The 16,707-nt window shown below is 42.6% G+C and overlaps 2 protein-coding genes across 5 annotated transcripts in view; one reads left to right on the top strand and one right to left on the bottom strand.

Moving 5' to 3' along the window:
* Positions 1-2,059, top strand: part of fem1b (fem-1 homolog b) — a 30,938-nt gene extending 28,879 nt beyond the window's left edge. The window contains exon 3 of the mRNA XM_069910506.1: positions 853-2,059. The gene's annotated coding sequence lies outside the window, so the exon portion shown is untranslated. The remainder of the gene's footprint in view (positions 1-852) is intronic.
* Positions 2,060-2,174: 115 nt separating this feature from the next.
* Positions 2,175-16,707, bottom strand: part of itga11a (integrin, alpha 11a) — a 133,764-nt gene continuing 119,231 nt past the window's right edge. For all 4 annotated transcript variants that reach the window (XM_069910501.1, XM_069910503.1, XM_069910500.1 and 1 more), the window contains 5 exons: positions 16,543-16,647; positions 13,323-13,436; positions 9,806-9,901; positions 4,844-4,957; positions 2,175-3,057 (listed from right to left, as the gene is read on the bottom strand). In XM_069910501.1, the coding sequence (XP_069766602.1) occupies positions 3,007-3,057; positions 4,844-4,957; positions 9,806-9,901; positions 13,323-13,436; positions 16,543-16,647 (480 nt within the window). In that variant the 3' untranslated portion in view covers positions 2,175-3,006. The remainder of the gene's footprint in view (positions 3,058-4,843; positions 4,958-9,805; positions 9,902-13,322; positions 13,437-16,542; positions 16,648-16,707) is intronic.

Consider the following 16,707-nt stretch of genomic DNA (forward strand, 5'->3'; position numbering starts at 1 on the left):
TGTGTGTATGGCTATGACGGTGCTTTGAATGCTGTGTCAAGCTATTGCCGTAAAAGAGCCTTGATATAAACCTTATAACTTTTGGTTGCTTAATGTTACATTTCCTTTCGCCTGACTACACTGAAGATATTACAGCACCAGGGTTTGAATCCAGCACTGCCTGGAAGGAGTAGGTACACTTTGCCCGTGGCTTTTCTCCAGGAGCTCCTGTTTCCTCTCTCGTTCCAAAGACGTTGGTAGATTTGGGTGGCTGGGCTCATGGCTTGTTACTGTGCTGTATCTCTAAATTAAAATGCTCCTGTAGGATTTTGGGCAAGAATCAGATATGTCCTCCTCACCTCCATGCTCTATTGGCTGTTCCTGAGGCATCACCAATGTCTGTCGGTGGACTTTCTACCTGCAAAGCTTCCATAATATATTTCTCCTCCCCCACCCCCGGGTTAGCTAACCCAATCTTGATATCAGCGACCTTTTCATTTTTTATTATTGGAACAAGCCATCTTGGAATTAGTGGAGAAACCTTGTTTTCTTTGAAGAATATTGTCTCGCATAATTACAAATTTTCAACACGTTGAAATACAAAGGCAAATTCTTTTCAAATATTTACATACACAAAAGTTGTTTTACATATAATACAGAATTTGTAAATATTAGAAGCACAGAAAATCTTACTCAAGTACGATAACACTGGACAAATGTTTCCAAAGGGTTTGCGCCCCGGATGAAAATTGGGGATTATGATTGATAATTTCAGATTTGCTGTATCACGTAGGAATTTGGAGAATTGTTGAATTTAGCGTTAGTTCAACTGACCTAAAAATGTTTTGTGACCGACTTTTCATTTGTACTCAGCATCTGGTGCCTCTCGTGTCATTGTTCAACAATTGTCGGCCAGCACGGATGGATACCAGTTGCCATGTTACCGTTTTTCCATGGTCATCACTGTACCAAGATCAGCAGGGAAGACTTCCAAGAGCGAATTCAGAAAATAAATTTTCGTTGACATGTTGGACGGTTGAAGTAAACTTAACCCATTTTTGTGATCAGCAGCCTAAAACATATCCAAACTCTTCAGGAAGCAAAATCTTCATTGTCCAGTGTAATCTAACATTTGCTGAGAACTTTGTGTAAAAATCTTTTCATTTGAAAGTTTCAGAAATCTGGATGTAATATTGTTTGAATCTAACAGTTGCAATTCAGCCCATTCATCCTGTTTATCAGAATTTTTTGTGTTAAACATCATCTGAATGGGTTGGATGGAAATCTAGGAATGATCAGGAACTGCTTGATGTAGAGCACAGGAAATTCAATATCAGGGTTAATGGTTCAGAGAGGATTTCTTAACACAGGGCCAATTGACCCCCATTCTATGATAGGGTGGAGAATTTACTTGAGTGACTGGCCAAATAGGATCATTTTCTTTGTAACAATGGAGGCTGAAGGAAGGTATACCCTGCTTCACGAATGCATTTTTACAAAAGGATGTGAATGGGTTTCTGCTTTTACAAAAGTAGCCTCCAGTAGTAATGAATGGGTCTTTGCACCATTTTGGCTTAAGGAAGGTTTCATAGAAATGCTCTAGTTTTGTAAAGTGGGGTAAACATAATTCTGGAGGCCGAGACAGGAAGGTTTACTTTCTTTAGCAAAAAGTTCAATTATAAGGTGATGTTAACTTGGAGTAATTGCTGGAAGGATCAGAGGGGAGTCAAGAGAAAAAAGAGATGGGGTCTGAAACAATTATATTTCACCACACTGTCAAAAACATGCCAGAAAGCCCCACCACAGAAACCACCTGGGTGAGCACTTGATCTACTTCCCGTTGGGCTGAAAGCTGGTGTGGCAAAGGGCCTCTCTTATTGCCATCAATCTTTGCTAGTCTCTGGAACAAGACAATAATTCCATTCTAGTCCTCACGGAAGAGCCTTAAAAATGATGTAAGAGTGTGATAGGAAATGTATTGAGAAGTTGTTAGTTTGTAGTGAATGCCAAATTTGTGTCCATAAATACAAAGAGTAATTATTTGACTGAAAAATGAAAGAAAGGGATATATTGAATATTCTATTTGTATGCCTTGTCCAGTACTTCAACCACCAAATAGTTTTTTGCTTTGTTTCTAATTTTGTGCCCACCCCCACTCTGGGTCTCATTCAAGAATTTCTTTCTCTTCTCCCCCCAACCCCCCCCCCTCAGCAAACTCACCCAAGTGGCCAATAGAGAGCCTTGGTGGTAAGCATCTGAAGGAGTTGCATTGACCAAAGGTGGGCTTTTTGTAGTTTGTGTGGTGAAGGTGAGAGTCACACAGCACATAAACCACCAGAGCCCATCGGGGGGGGTTGTTGATGTGGTGTCAATAAATCCTTTATTTCCCCCTCAGTGATGATCCTGGCTATTTTGGAGTGGTACAACAGCCAGGGAGGAATACATAGCTGGGCTGTGGCTACATTGCACCTGAAACAAGGTAAGAGGTTGAAGGAGGCCTATTCAACTAAAAATTTACAGCCTGTAAATTATTTAAAATTTTTGCTCATTTTAAACCAAATTCTCTGGCAGATTGCCAGTTTTAAAAAAATGCACAGTGCAAATACATTGAGTTTCCATTATTTTAGAAAGACCCCATTGAACTGACTGCAATTGGCCCCTTGTGGGGTTGGAAGGGTGGGAAGCACGACATGGAAAATGGCACTGACCTAGTCACTGCTATTTACCTCCACAGCTTCTTGTATTTAGCACAGCCAAAGTTCAACTTTCCAAACCAGTGTAAACCACATCACACACCCGTTACAACATATTTCCTCGTCAGGGTGTATGCTCTGGGGAATACAGTGTACTGCACCTTGGAAAACCAATTAAAGTGTGTTGTGTCAACAGGAAATAATAATACAGGAACGTGTGTCTGGGGTTGTGCTGATCCTGGGCAAGTAGTAATTATCTTCTGGTGCCCTTGTTGAGCGCAGTATTGAATGAATTCACATCTTCTCATTACCATTTGCTTCAACAGTCATGGCTTCAGAGATTTGTTTTCTTTAAGTGCGCCTTCCTCCGTCGGAAAAAGCCTAGCTGTTTTGGGGGAAGAAAGGGATAGTGGTCATGAGGAAATTGCACCAAAACATTAAATTGAAGAGTGTCCCTTAACCACAGCACCTTCAGTACAATGCTCCACTGACTGGATATGAAGTTTACAAATGTGTTGTACAAAATGACAGCACCAACCTGGGAAAGGGAGATCACCATCTCCTTGAAGCAATATTCATTTAGGTCAGTGGTTTTCAAACTTTTTCCTCCACTCAAATACCACCTTTAATCCCTATGCCATAGGTGCTCTGATTAGTACGGTGGTATGAGTGTGGGGGAGGTTGAGAATCACTGCTGTAGACCCAATTGTTACTGAAATGTTTTCCTTGGAAAAATTGTCATTGGCCTATTTCCTTTGGAGTTATGAAACTGCACATAACGAGTCCTTTAGGTACAATTAAAACTGGTTTTCAAACTTTTTCTTCCCACTCACATCCCACCTTAAGTAATCCCTTACTAATCACAGAGCACCCATGACATAGGGATTATTTAAAGTGGTATGTGAGTGGAAAGAAAACCACTGGTTTAGGTCTTGACTGGTCAGTTTTATAATTCCACCTAGCTGCTTTTGTTCAATATCCCCCCCAGAAACAGCAAAGATACATCAACCAATTTCAAATATTCCTACAGACTCCAAGCAAAGCTGCAATCATTTGTCAGAGAGGAAGGTTCCAGAACACCATCATCCACTGGGTGAAGTACTTCCTGGCATTGTATGGTTTTATCACTTGTTCTGGATTCTCCCTCTTGTCCTTTCCACAAGATATCAGAGCCGAAGCAGGTCCATCGACTCTGCTCTGCTATTCTAATCACTAGTTGACTCAGCCCCACTCTCTGACTTTCTTCCCACAACCCTTGATGCCTGACTAATCAAATACATGTCAATTTCTGCCTTAATTACACCCAACAATCTCATTTACACAGCTGCCTATGGCAACAATTTCCAGACGTGACCCTATGTCTAAAAGTTCTCCATTGGTTTTAAATCGACACCCTTTTATCCTGAAAATATGGGAAACGTCCTTGCCACATCTACTGTCTAGGCTTCTCAGCATTCAAAATACCCCTGAGGCCTCCATCGTCCTTCTGTACCCCACTCCAAGAGCTGATAATCATTCCTCATTTACTAGCCCTTTTATTCCTGGTATCATTCTACTAAATCAACTCTGAACCCTCTCCATTGCCAGCACGTCTTTTCTCAAATACTGGTCCCCTTTGGGTTCAGGTGTAACCCATCCTTTTTGTATAGGTCATACCTTCCCAAAAAAAAAGCTTCTTTCCTCTTCTTTCCTTTTGGTTATGCTATTGTTTATCATGACCCCATTATATACCATGTCAGGCTAAGTCTAATTCTGCAGTGGTAAGCATGAGGCCTTTTTTTTTGCAATGGACAGTGTCAATGTCTATATGTGGTCATAATTAGCACATGGCCCAATCTTGAGTCTGTCCTGTTAAAGAGCTCATTCATCAGCTAGTATGAAAGTTCCATTCAAGGATCTTTTCAGGCTCATGTGCGACAGTCTCACACAACACAAACAGCATTGGTGGACTCAGCTCCACTTATCTGCCTGTCCCCATAACCTTTAACGGCCCTAATCTTTAAAATTCTATTTGCGTCTTGAATACACAATGAGGTAGCCACTACTGCGTCCTTCAGCAGAGAGTTCTGGGGTGTCACTACTCATGCCAACTTGTCTTAAATCTACTCCCCTAGATCTTGAGGCTAACTCCCTGTTTAGAGTTTAAAATACAATTTGAACAATGGGCTTACCTTCCATAGAGCAAGGGTGAGCAATGCAAGCAGAAGCAACCCTCCTAATGTGCTTCCAATAATAATCCAAAGTGGGACCTCGGACTCCCACTGTTTGGTCATGTGAAGTGTTATCTGTAAGGAGAGAGAGATTTATTCTGATGGTGTAGTTGGACCTCTTGCCTTTTCCTCCTAGATCCTGTTTCCATAGCTTTATCACCTCAAATGGAGGAAGGATGAGGGGTGATCTTGTAGAGGTTCACAAAACCAGGAAGTGCTGTGTTTGAAACCAGGTCGGGTTGTTCACACTGAACCAAGGAAAACTCAGTGTGACCTTTTACATAGGAATCTGCCATCCTGATGCAAAAGGAGGTGGGGCCTGCAGCAATACAACATTGGTGTCTAAGACTTTTACACAGGATCCGATGTGAAACACATCAGCTCTGATTCTACCCATCTTGACAGGTAAGTACCAGGATGAAAATGACCCACCACCCCCTCCCATCCCAGTTTTGCCGCGATCACACAGGTAAATGAAGCGGTTAAAAAGTAGTTGGTTCCCCTCTTTTAAGGGCCATAAATATATTAATCAGGGAGATGAATTTCAATCATCACAGCAGGCTGTCATTTTAAAATTTGAGTCATTAAAAATTTTGAATTTTAAACCAGCATCACTGATGGTCTTTGTCATAAAAGTCCATCTGGTTCATTCTCGTGTTCATCAGAATGGGTAACTTCCACTTACTCTATACAGTAAAGCTCAATTAATTAGGCGTGCTTGGGACCTTGGCTACGTTGGACCAGCATCTCTTCCAGACTATTGGATGTTATAATTTAAGATTCCAACATACAGTTTAATTCACTTTTTTCTTGGATATTATGCAATAGAATAATAAATTCATCAGTGAGGGCAGTAAGTTAAACTCCAACCAGTTGTGTGAAAGGAAGCACAGGAACTAGGACCCCTTCCAACTGTCCTCCCCATTCCCACACTGACCTGCACGTTTTCGTCTTCTCCATTGCCTGGTGAGTCCAAAGTTACTAGGAGACTAGCTTCATTACAGTCCAGTGATAGGAACACGAATTTTCTATTTTTCACTCCCCATGTTCCTTTCCCTGTCCATGGTCACTCTTCACTCACCCTTTCCATCCCCACCAAGACCCACAACTCCTCCCCACCCTGCTCCACCTGCCAGTCAACCAGCCTCTCTGTCTCACCCCTTCCCCTCGATTTTGCATACCAGCCATCGTCCCACACACTGCCTTGAAGCAGGGTTTCGATTGGAAACATCCCTCTGCCTCCACAGAAGCTACCCACCAATTTCTTCCAGCAGCTCCTTTTTTCTCTATCTGCCACTGCTTTGGGACATCCCTGGGGCCGTTTCTGAAGGTGCAAGGCAATTACATTCCACTAGAGGACAGCAGAGTATCACTTCACAGCAGTGGATCTGGCAGAACCAATGATACTTAAAAAATGAGGAGCATTGGAATAATCATAACTTTGGAAGATGTGTACACTTGGCAAACTTGCTTTCCATACTTAGGGCGGGAAAAACATTAAAGCTACACAACTCATCTTTTATCTTGTGATAATGGAGTGAGAGTCTCAACATGGACAAGATGGAGATGATCATAGACTTCAGGAGGTCCAGGAATGACCACCCTCTACTACACATCAACAACTTTGTAGTGGAAAGAACCAGTTCCTTGGAGTTCACTTAACTAGTAACCTATCATGGACACTCATCTCTTCACTGGTCAGGAAGGCGTAACAGCGACTGCACTTCCTGAGAAGGCTGAAGCGGGCAAGGTTACTGGCCACCATCATGTCAACCTTCTACAGGAGCTCTCGAGAATGTCTTGGCTGGTTGCATCACATAGAGAAATGGATCGGAGGTCAATCCACAGGACCATAAGAGTGGCAGAGAGAATCACTGGAGTCTCCCTCTCCCTTCCACCCCACCCAATCGACATGATCTACTGGGAATGCTGTTTGAAGAGGGTGCGCAAAATCATTGAGGACCCCTTCCACACTGCACACAGTATCTTTCAGCTGCTCCTGTCAGGAAAGAGATACAGGGGTATCAGAGCCAGCACCACCAGTCTGAGGAACAGCTTCTTCCCACGGGCAGTGAGAATGTTCAGGAGAATGTTGACAGGATGTCAGGGTTTGAGTTACAGAGAAAGATTGAGCAGCCTGGGGCTTTTTTCTCTGGAGTGTAGAAGATTGAGGGGGGATTTGATGGAGGTGTTCAAGGATTTAAAAGGGACAGAGAGTCAACATGGATAGGCTTTTTCAATTAAGAGTGGGGAATATTCAAACCAGAGGCCATGGTTTGAGATTGAAGGGGGAAAATTATAAGGGGAACATGAGGGGAAATTTCTTCACGCAAAGGGTGGTTGGGATGTGGAATAAGCTTCCGGCAGAGATGGTTGAAGCAGGGACGTTATTTACATTTAAGGAAAGACTGGATAATTACCTGGATGGGCATGGACCAGGTGCTGGTTAGTGGAACTAGGAAGGTGAGGATTTGTTCCGGTATGAACTAGTAGGACCAAACTGGCCTGTTCTGTGCTGTATATGGTTATATGGAATGCTGAACGACCAAAGGAACTGCTCACACTGACTATCTGAGACTCTCGTATTTCTGAAACAATGTTTATTTGTTTGTATAGATAAATACTTGTCCTGCACATGTATTGTTAGTATGTGTTGTGTCTGCCTGTTTTACACCGAGGACTGGAGAACAATGTTGCATTGGGTTGTACTTGTCTCGACTTTAAAGCAGGGAATTTAAAATCAGATTGAGAATCAAATTTAAAATTGGATTGAGATTTCTCAATAGAGATTTTGCTCTCAAATTGAAATTAACAAGAAATATGTAGGAAAAATGTGAAGGTTATTCAGCATATGAGGTTTTTGTTTTAACATTCTGATTGGATGAGAGTGTAAAAGTGGGTTTAATTAGGCTGAAAATGTCCAACACATTTATTGATGGAAGAATTGAGTTTCTGGCAGTGGATACAGTCATTAATTGTGCTGTGATGCAACATTTCCTGCTCGTGTGGGGAATAGTATATAATGAAGGACTACGGTGATGATCTACAGCTATGTACTAGACCCTCACGGGATTTAAAAGTTGATATTAACAATGGTGACACAAAATGACCAGTTGTGATAACCTGCCTGCCTCAAACAGGAAGAAAATCTGCTATTCCCACTGGTCTGTCTGCAGGTTTGACTTGTACTGATGCAGGACACTATGTTCAGGGGCAATTAGGGATTCGAGACTTACTCATGATCCTACAGCCTATAAGTCTTCTTGTCCAAATATCGGACAGAACAGCACAGGATCAGGCCTTTGGCACACGTGTCCATGCAAATCAATCTAAAACTGCTTCTTCCACATGATACATACCCCTCTATCCTTGTGTCTATTCTGTTGCAAATGTTTCCACCACTCCTCCTGTCCGGCTGCTCCAGGTACCCATCACTCTGAGGGGCACATCTTTTTTTGTTCAACTTTTTCCCCTCTTCAGTCTTCTTCACATCTGTCTATCCTGCACCTCAAACACCAACCTCATGGATACCCCCTCACACTTCTTTGCTGGATCTCACTCCATCCTGCCTCACTTCTCCCTTTCTCTTATGCTTAAACCTCCTTCCATAAGAATCTGCTTCACAGGGATCACAGAGGTGAGTGTTCCTGGAGGTGGGATCTTAGCCACAGATTAGTTACCATGTCAGACTGGGACGAGGGAGTGTTCAGTTTTGTGCCCCAGTCTGAGATGACAGTAGGGAAGCCAAATCATCAGAAATAAGAGTTGACCGATTTCCCAGCCTCTCGATCCTGCTCCACCATGATCTTCACTTTTCCTGCATTATCGCCACATTCTCTGATTCCTTCAATGTCCAATAATCCAACACTCGAGCTTTGGTAATCCCAGGGACTGATCTTAATTGACAGGGGAGTCGCCCAATCATCTCCACATGAGTTAGTGGAAGCATGGTCATTGATTTGTTCAGTTGAGTGTAATTTCTTCAGCCAGAAGGTGGTGAATCTGTGAAATTCATTGCCATATGTAGCTGAGGAGGTCACGTCATTGGGTGAATTTAAAGCGGACATTGATAGCTTCCTGATTAGTAAGAGTGCCAGAGATTACAAAGGGAATGGGGTTGAAAGGAAGAGTACATCAGTCATGATTCAAATCGTGGAGAAAACTTGATGGGCTGAATGGTCTACTTCTGCTCCGACATCTTATGGTTTAAATCATTGACCTGCTCCTGGCCTTTGCATTAGGGCTACCAACCCTCCATTGTTTTCTGGAGGTTTCATCTCATGGTGTCACATGGGATATGAGCAGAAGTAGGCCAATTGACCCATCAAGTCTGCTCCACCATTCCATCATAAGTTGATCCATCCTTCCTCTCAGCCCCACATCCAGCTTTCTTCATGTAATCCTTGATGCCCTGACTAATCAGATACCTATTAATTTCTGCCTTAAATACACCCAATGACCTCACTTCCACAGCCACCTGTGGCAACCGATTCCACAGACTTGTGACCCTCTGGCTAAAGAAATTTCTCCAAATCTCTCTTTTATATTGATGTCCTTTTATCCTGAAGTTGGGGCCTCTTGACCTAGATTCCCTTATCATGGAAATCTTTTACTCTGTGCAGGTCTTGAATTAGCCAACCCCCCCCCCCCCCCCCACATTCTTCTACTACTATTGGTTAGCCAACATGTCCATCATCAGTCCAAGAGGTCGATTGTTCCTCAGATTGTTGAAAGAAGATAGGAATTTTCAATTGTTAATTAAAATTTTCTTCTGGTGGCCTGATCTTCATTTCATATGGTGTTAGCAACCTTGTCCCATGGACCCCCTCCATCCCACCTCTCCTCCCTGCGCTGAGAAATAACAGGGTTGTGGTCAATTCAAAAGCTTGAGATGCCAAGGCAAGACCAGGTGTGTCCACTTACATGCCGACTTCTTCCTGCCTCTTTTATGAACATAGCCTTGGGTTCCTGAATGTCCAATGTTGCAGTGGTTACAATAAATAGTGATCCAAACCTAAGCTGGAAAGAAAAAAACCCAGACAGGAGATATTCAAAACAGCATTCAAGGGGGAATGATCCCTTCCCCACTACCCCTCCCCCCAAACTCTCTGCATGCATTCCATCTCCTCCATCCCTCCCCTCACACTAGAAATCAGAGCACCAATGTCATTTGGCCAGAGATATGACAGAGGAATGACCTTTATGCTATATTTTGTCAGGTCTAAAATGGGTCCATGAACTTTGCAAGTCGCATCTGTTCAAGAGCATTCTCCAGCACTGTTTAAATATAACATCTCTCCCGCCCTTTCAGGAACTGAGTTCTGACCCCCATCACCCTCTTGAGTGAAAATTATTTTCCTCAACTTCTCTAACTCCATCTATGAATATTTATTATTTTTTTTCTCTTTTTATATAATGTTTATTCCTATGTGTTTTAAGTGCCTGGTTAGCTGCAGTAAGGCATCCATTGCCTCTGTACTGGTGAATATGACAATATATACAATTGACAATGGCAGTTAATGCAGCCCTATTACAGTACCAGTGACCCATGTTCAAATCCAGCACTGGCTGTAAGGAATTTGTACATTTTCCCCTTGTCTGCATAGGTTTCCTTCAGGTGCCCTGGTTTGCTTCTTTCATTCAAAATGTATGGGGGTTCAGTTAACTGGCATATTTGGACATCACGGGTCCATGGGCCAGAAGGGACTGTTAATTTTAAATAAACCCTCTTTCATTCTTAATCTATATTATTTTCAATCTATGCCCATTTATAGGAATGAAAATGAGAAATGGGTCTCACCTAGTCACAAATTTGACAACTTGTACCTCCATATCCCTCAGAAATGCCTCTGCTCAACCTTCTCTGTTTCAAGGAAAACAGCCCTGGGTTTTCGACTCTTTTAGCCAAGGCATCAAAGGTTGTGGGGGGAAAGTCAGGCAGTGAGGCGGAGTGTGATAGTGGATCAGCTAAATATTAAATGACAGGGCCAACTTGATGGGCTGAAAAGCCTATTTCTGCTCCTTTGTTTTGCGGTCTTATGGCCTTGCCTCAAAACTACAATTCCCTGATCCTTGCAGTGTCATGACAACCTCTGCACTGATCACATCTGTTCAATGCTGTAGTGATCAGAACTGTTTCCATACTCAACAATGGCCTAAGTAGTGTTGCGTAATGTTCCTGTACAACCACTTGGCTCTTATATTCTACACCTTTGAAAGTGTAATGTTTTCTTTTAAAACCCCCTTCAGGAATTTTTGTAATCTGTGGCACACACTCTCCCCTCTAGTCCACTCACTATCCTCCCATTTACTGTATATCCCTTGGCCTGGTTACAAACACATCATTCCTGTACTCTCTTTTCTGCTCAATTGACCAGATCATCCACATCTTCAGGCAAACCCAGAGCTTTTCCCCTCACTGCTGTCCTTTCTGACAATCTCATCACCTACAGCCTTCTGATTCAGACACCCTCCCTTCTCCTGAAGCTCTCCCTCTCTGCCCCTCCACAGACTGTTCCCACTGGCTTGCTGTTCTCTCAAGTCTCTGCATTCGTGATCATTGATTTTTTTTTTCTTACACTGCCCCTCACTACGCACACCATGTTGCTTTTTGTCAGGAGCCCCAGGGCTGTGGAATCCCCATCCTCGGTCTCTTCCTCCATCCCCTGCCACACACCCCCTTTTCATCACAAGACAGGAACACCATTCTCCTGCCTTCTCCCCATAACTCTTAATTCCTTTCCCAATCAAGAGCCTATCTACCTTCGTCTTAATGACTTGGCTTCCACAGCTGTCCACGACAACAAATTCCACAGATTCAACACACGCTGGGAAAAGAAATTCTTCCTCATCTCTGTTCTAAAGGGGTGATTTTGTATCCTGTGCCCTGTGGCTCCAGACTTTCACACAATAGGAAACAATCTCTTTACCTCCATTCTATCCACTCCTTTCAGTATTTGATAGGTTTCAAAGATTCTTCAGGAAGTCCAACCCCAGAGCCATCAAACGCTCCTTGCGTGATAACCCGGAAGCCACCATTGAGTGCCTCAGCCTTGGATGAGGCATTTGATCACCTGCTCTGACACTTGGTGTATGCTAATATCTATAGAGGACAGCAGGTAGTAAATCAGAAATAAAAATAAGAGCTTTTTACACGTTGTCCATATAAATACCCCCGATGTTTATTTAGGGATTTACTGGTTTGCAAGCCAATGACCCCAGATGACTTCATATTGTGAAAAGTTGCCATTCTAACATTTTAGTCCGGAGAAGAAACAGGAAACTCATATTGAATCTATTTGATAAATTCCAATAGTTCCAAACAGTTTAAAGTCAAAGACGTGTCTGAAGAACAGCAGTTTTAAGGATGATTTCAGCCTTTTGTGGCTTTTGTCATGAAGTCTGTTTTGTTCTTGGAAACCAATAATAATACATGGTGTTCTTAAAAGAAAAGTTGCTTTATGAGGACAAAGTAAGACTAAGGAATTTGGAATGTAAATGAAATCCAGATAACATTTACCCTCTGAAACTATTCTGAAATTAGGTTGATTTAAGTATCGATGTGATGTCCCAACGACTTTATGTTCTGTAATTTGGAAAGGTGAAGGTACAGGTTGCCATGGGGTCATCTGGAACTTGGGGTGTGCCTACTCTTTCCCCAGGGTGAATGAGACCAGAGATCGTAATCTAAACTGGCAATCAATGATGTTGTCCTTGAGGATAAACCCCCCCCAAGGAGCCTGAACTCTCAGATGAACAATAAAGACCGTACCTCTGTTAATCTCAGGCTACTGTAAAGTGCTTTACAATCAAAGAACTTTTAAAATATGCATATTGTTGTCATGCACAGTCAGCACAGGCTAAATGGGCCGAAGAGCTGGTTCCTTTGCTGCAATCTATTTCTCTGGTATGTGAGAGCAGCACAAACTCCCACAATGCCATTGAAACTATGGCAATTAAATTTTCTTAAATCAACATTGGTTGAAAAATAAACTTTGGCCAAGACAGCACGGTAACGCCTTGTTCAACTTCAGAATAGGCTATGGGGTTACATCTTATCCAAATACTGGCACACTTTCTCAGAACTGTTCCAAGGGAGTTGGTCTAGATCAGCCATTCTCAATGGTTTATTTTTGTTACGGCCCCCTTAGAACTCTGTTCAAAGTTTATGGGATGCCTTCTCTTGGAAGCAGTCAAGTTTAGTTGGTTCTTCCATACTTTACTGTCTACAATAAAAAAAACATTTTATGTTATCAGTCTGTGGCCCTTCCTTAAAAGTACTGTGGCTCCTGTTGAGCTGGTCTAGATTTTATGTCCAAGTCTTCATGGAGGACTTGAACCCACAGCCCTTCACATCAGCTGAACCACTAAGAAAATGATTGGGTCAGACAAGGTGACACCTTGGCCAGATGTCCACTTTGTTCTCTGCAGATGCACTTACGGCCATTAGTGAATCAGTCAAGAGTTGCCCAGAAATGTGAATAATATACTCCTCATTAGCTTTAAAATTCTTCACTTCACACGTAAAGAGAGTGCACTTGGTGTTGCTGGCATCCTGTTGGAGGAGAAGCATTCAAGGTTAAAGAGAGCTTGGTGAAGGGATGGACCATTTCTCTTGCACAGATGTTTCCCAAGTTGCTGAGGTGCAACCTCTCAATATCAGCTATTTAACTCAAAGTTGAGAAAATGCTGAATAGTCACAGATTGCTGGTGTTGGTAGTAGTTTATGATAAAGTAATTTACAAATGGAGCAAGAAAACGGTTTAATTTTGGTGAAGGATCACATCTCAGATTCAATTTTTAGCCTTTTCTCCCCATGGTCCTGCTGAAGACATCGATTCTAATCAACTTACCCAGTAATCCCAAAAATGAATCCAGGATTCATCAGCCAAGGACAATCAGGAAGGGAAAACCAAATGTGTACAATCCAATGATCATTGGGGGAAATCAGAGGTGGAGTTCTTGGGAGTCATTACCTCAGAGGATCTTTCCTGGACCCACCACTAACGGCATCTTGAAGAAAGCACGTCAGACCCTCAACTTCTTCAAGAATTTGCAGAGGTTTGGCATTACATTAGAAACAGTGACAAATTTTTACCAATCTGTGGTGGAAAGTGTGCTGACCGGCTGTATCACAGTTTGGGGGATGGGGACACCAATACCCCTGAGCAAAAAGCCCTGCAAAAGATACTGGACATCACAGGCAAAACTCTTGCCACCATCGGGAGCATTTTCAGGGAATGTTGCCATCAGAGAGCAGCAGCAATCATCAAGGATCCACACCACCCAGCACATGCTCTGCTACCATCAGGAAAGATGTATAGATGCCATAAAACCTGCACCACCAGGTTCAGGAACAGCTGCTACCCTTCCACCAAATACCCCTCCAACATCAAACAATCATGGACTCATTTAAGGACTCGTATTTTTGCTCTTTATTGCACAAGTTCTTTTTGCACTACCAACAAGTAGTAATTCTGCCTGGCCTATATGTGTACAATGAGTCAGTTTTTTGCATGGCCAAAAAGTGGTAAATCTGCCTCGCCCACAGGAAACAGAATCTCAGGTTTGTATGTGATGTCATGTATGTACTCTGGCAATAAATCTAAAATACCGTAGTTAATAATTCAGATTTCAAAACTATCACAGCCTTCCACAACTGCACCAAATGCACTATTTAATGTGCCCGTGGGATGTGGCTGTTGTTTTACTCTACCCTAATTGTTCCCGAGTTGTGTGGTTTGCAGGGATTCTGCATAGAGCAGGTAAAAGTTAACAGGATGTGTGGGGTGGTTGGGGGGGCGGGAGGGGAGGAGACGTGGTGAGGAGTCACGTATACACCTGCATGGTGTAGGATGGCAGATTTCTTCCGGTAAGGGACACGAGTGAATAATCAGTTGTTTTATGGTCATCCTAACTAACGTTGGCTTTCTAATTACACATTAATCTAATTACTTGAATTTCGATTTCCTAGCAACAGCGCTGGCATTTGAACTCCTGTCTCCACATCAATAATGAATAATTCAGAATCATCATTCTTGTTATAATGAACAGTGGGCTGTGTGGAGGAATTGTGATTTACTCTGAGGAGTTGTGAGGTCATTTGCAGGCCATTCTGCCTCCAGTTTTAAGAAGATGTCCCATTTGTCTTGATGACTGGAGTTTATACTTTAGCAAATCAGGAAGCCAGGCAGGGGAATCCCAAGAGTGGGGATATGGGGCTGATGTGATGAGTTATCGGGAATGTGATTGAGGGAAATAGTTTGTAGAATTTAATCGGTCTATGGCAGGAGAAAATGATGAAACAAAGATCTGGTTGATGTTGAGTGAGGCACTTATTCCTTTACCATACCTTTACCTGAAAAAGGTGTTTGATGAAGTTATTTAATGAGATATTACTTCATTTGAATTGATGCATCTTAACAAGGATGACAGATCGCGAGATTGAATGAAAATTCTACATTGCAATAACAAATAACATGTATCTACTGTTTCTCATGTAAAATGTTGCAAAGTGCTTCACAGAAGAGACAGAATATTCCCCCATGTGTATTTGAGGTCATTGCTCTGTTCTCACCCCGTACTATGTTTACAGTTAATTTTTGACACTCATTTAACTTCAGAGTACATACATGACACTACATACAACCCTGAGATTCTTTCACCTGTGGGCGAGGCAGAATTTCTACTTAACGATAGTACACCCAAAAAAATGTAGACAAAAGAGAGAAATGTCAACAAACTGACTGTGCAATACAGAATAAAAATAACATACAGTCCTTAAATGAGACTGGTGATTAAGTTTGTGGTTTTGGGGTCTAATGGTGGAGGGGTACCTGAATCTGGTGGTTCTTTCCCAATGGCAGTAGTGAGAACAGAGCACGTCCTGAGTGGCGTGGGTCTACGATGCTGCTGGTCTCCAATGGTAGTGTTCCCTGTCAATTTTCCCAATGATGGGAAGGATTTTGCCTCTGATGTGCTGGGGGTGGGGTGGGGGTTGTTCACTGCCTTTTAAGGGCTTTCCACTCAGGGATATGGGTATCCCCAGAGCAGGCAGTGATGCAGCCAGTCAGCACACTTTCCATTACATATCTGTAAAAGCTTGCCAAGGTTTTCGATGTAATACCAAACCCCGGCAAACTCCTGAGGAACTGGAAATGCTGACATACTTTCTTCAAGATGCCATTAGTATGTTGGGTCTACAAAAGGTCCTTTATGATAATGACTCCCAGGAATTTAAATTTACTCCTCTCTTCCCCCAATGATCACTGGATCATACACCTCTGGTTTTCCCTTCCTGAAGGGACATCTTACCTCAGAACCCATTTGGAGGGCAGGTTGTGCATGTGTGGGGAAAGGAAAGGTTGCCCCTCACTGTTAGAGAAAGAATAAGGGGCACTCCAGAGAGGGAGCAGTAAAAGAGGCATCCCCCCTCCTCTGCCTCCACTAGGACATCTGGGAGAGGAGCAGAAAGCAATGATTGAATGCAAGACAAAATAATCTCAAAAAAGGAAATAAAGCACAGAAGGATTAGGAAAGAAATAATCCACAGAATGTTTCACTTAATAAATAGATGAAAGTCTCTGGCTCAGATCAAAGGATCTGACTTCAAACATTTCACATGAAAGCTTAGATTTCACAGAACAGTGAAACCTGCTTACCAGAATTTCAAAGTGCCTGAGGTCCTCTGTGAACACTTGTCCTCCGAGTTGGAGCCATTGTTGAGCTTCTGATTGGTTGGTCAAGGTGCACTGGATCCCATCTCCCTGAAACCCATTGAACACCAGCAGGGTAAATACATAAAGTGTCATCACGGTCACTAGTCT

Source organism: Narcine bancroftii, chromosome 14 (genome assembly GCF_036971445.1).
Source record: "Narcine bancroftii isolate sNarBan1 chromosome 14, sNarBan1.hap1, whole genome shotgun sequence".
NCBI lineage: Eukaryota > Metazoa > Chordata > Chondrichthyes > Torpediniformes > Narcinidae > Narcine > Narcine bancroftii.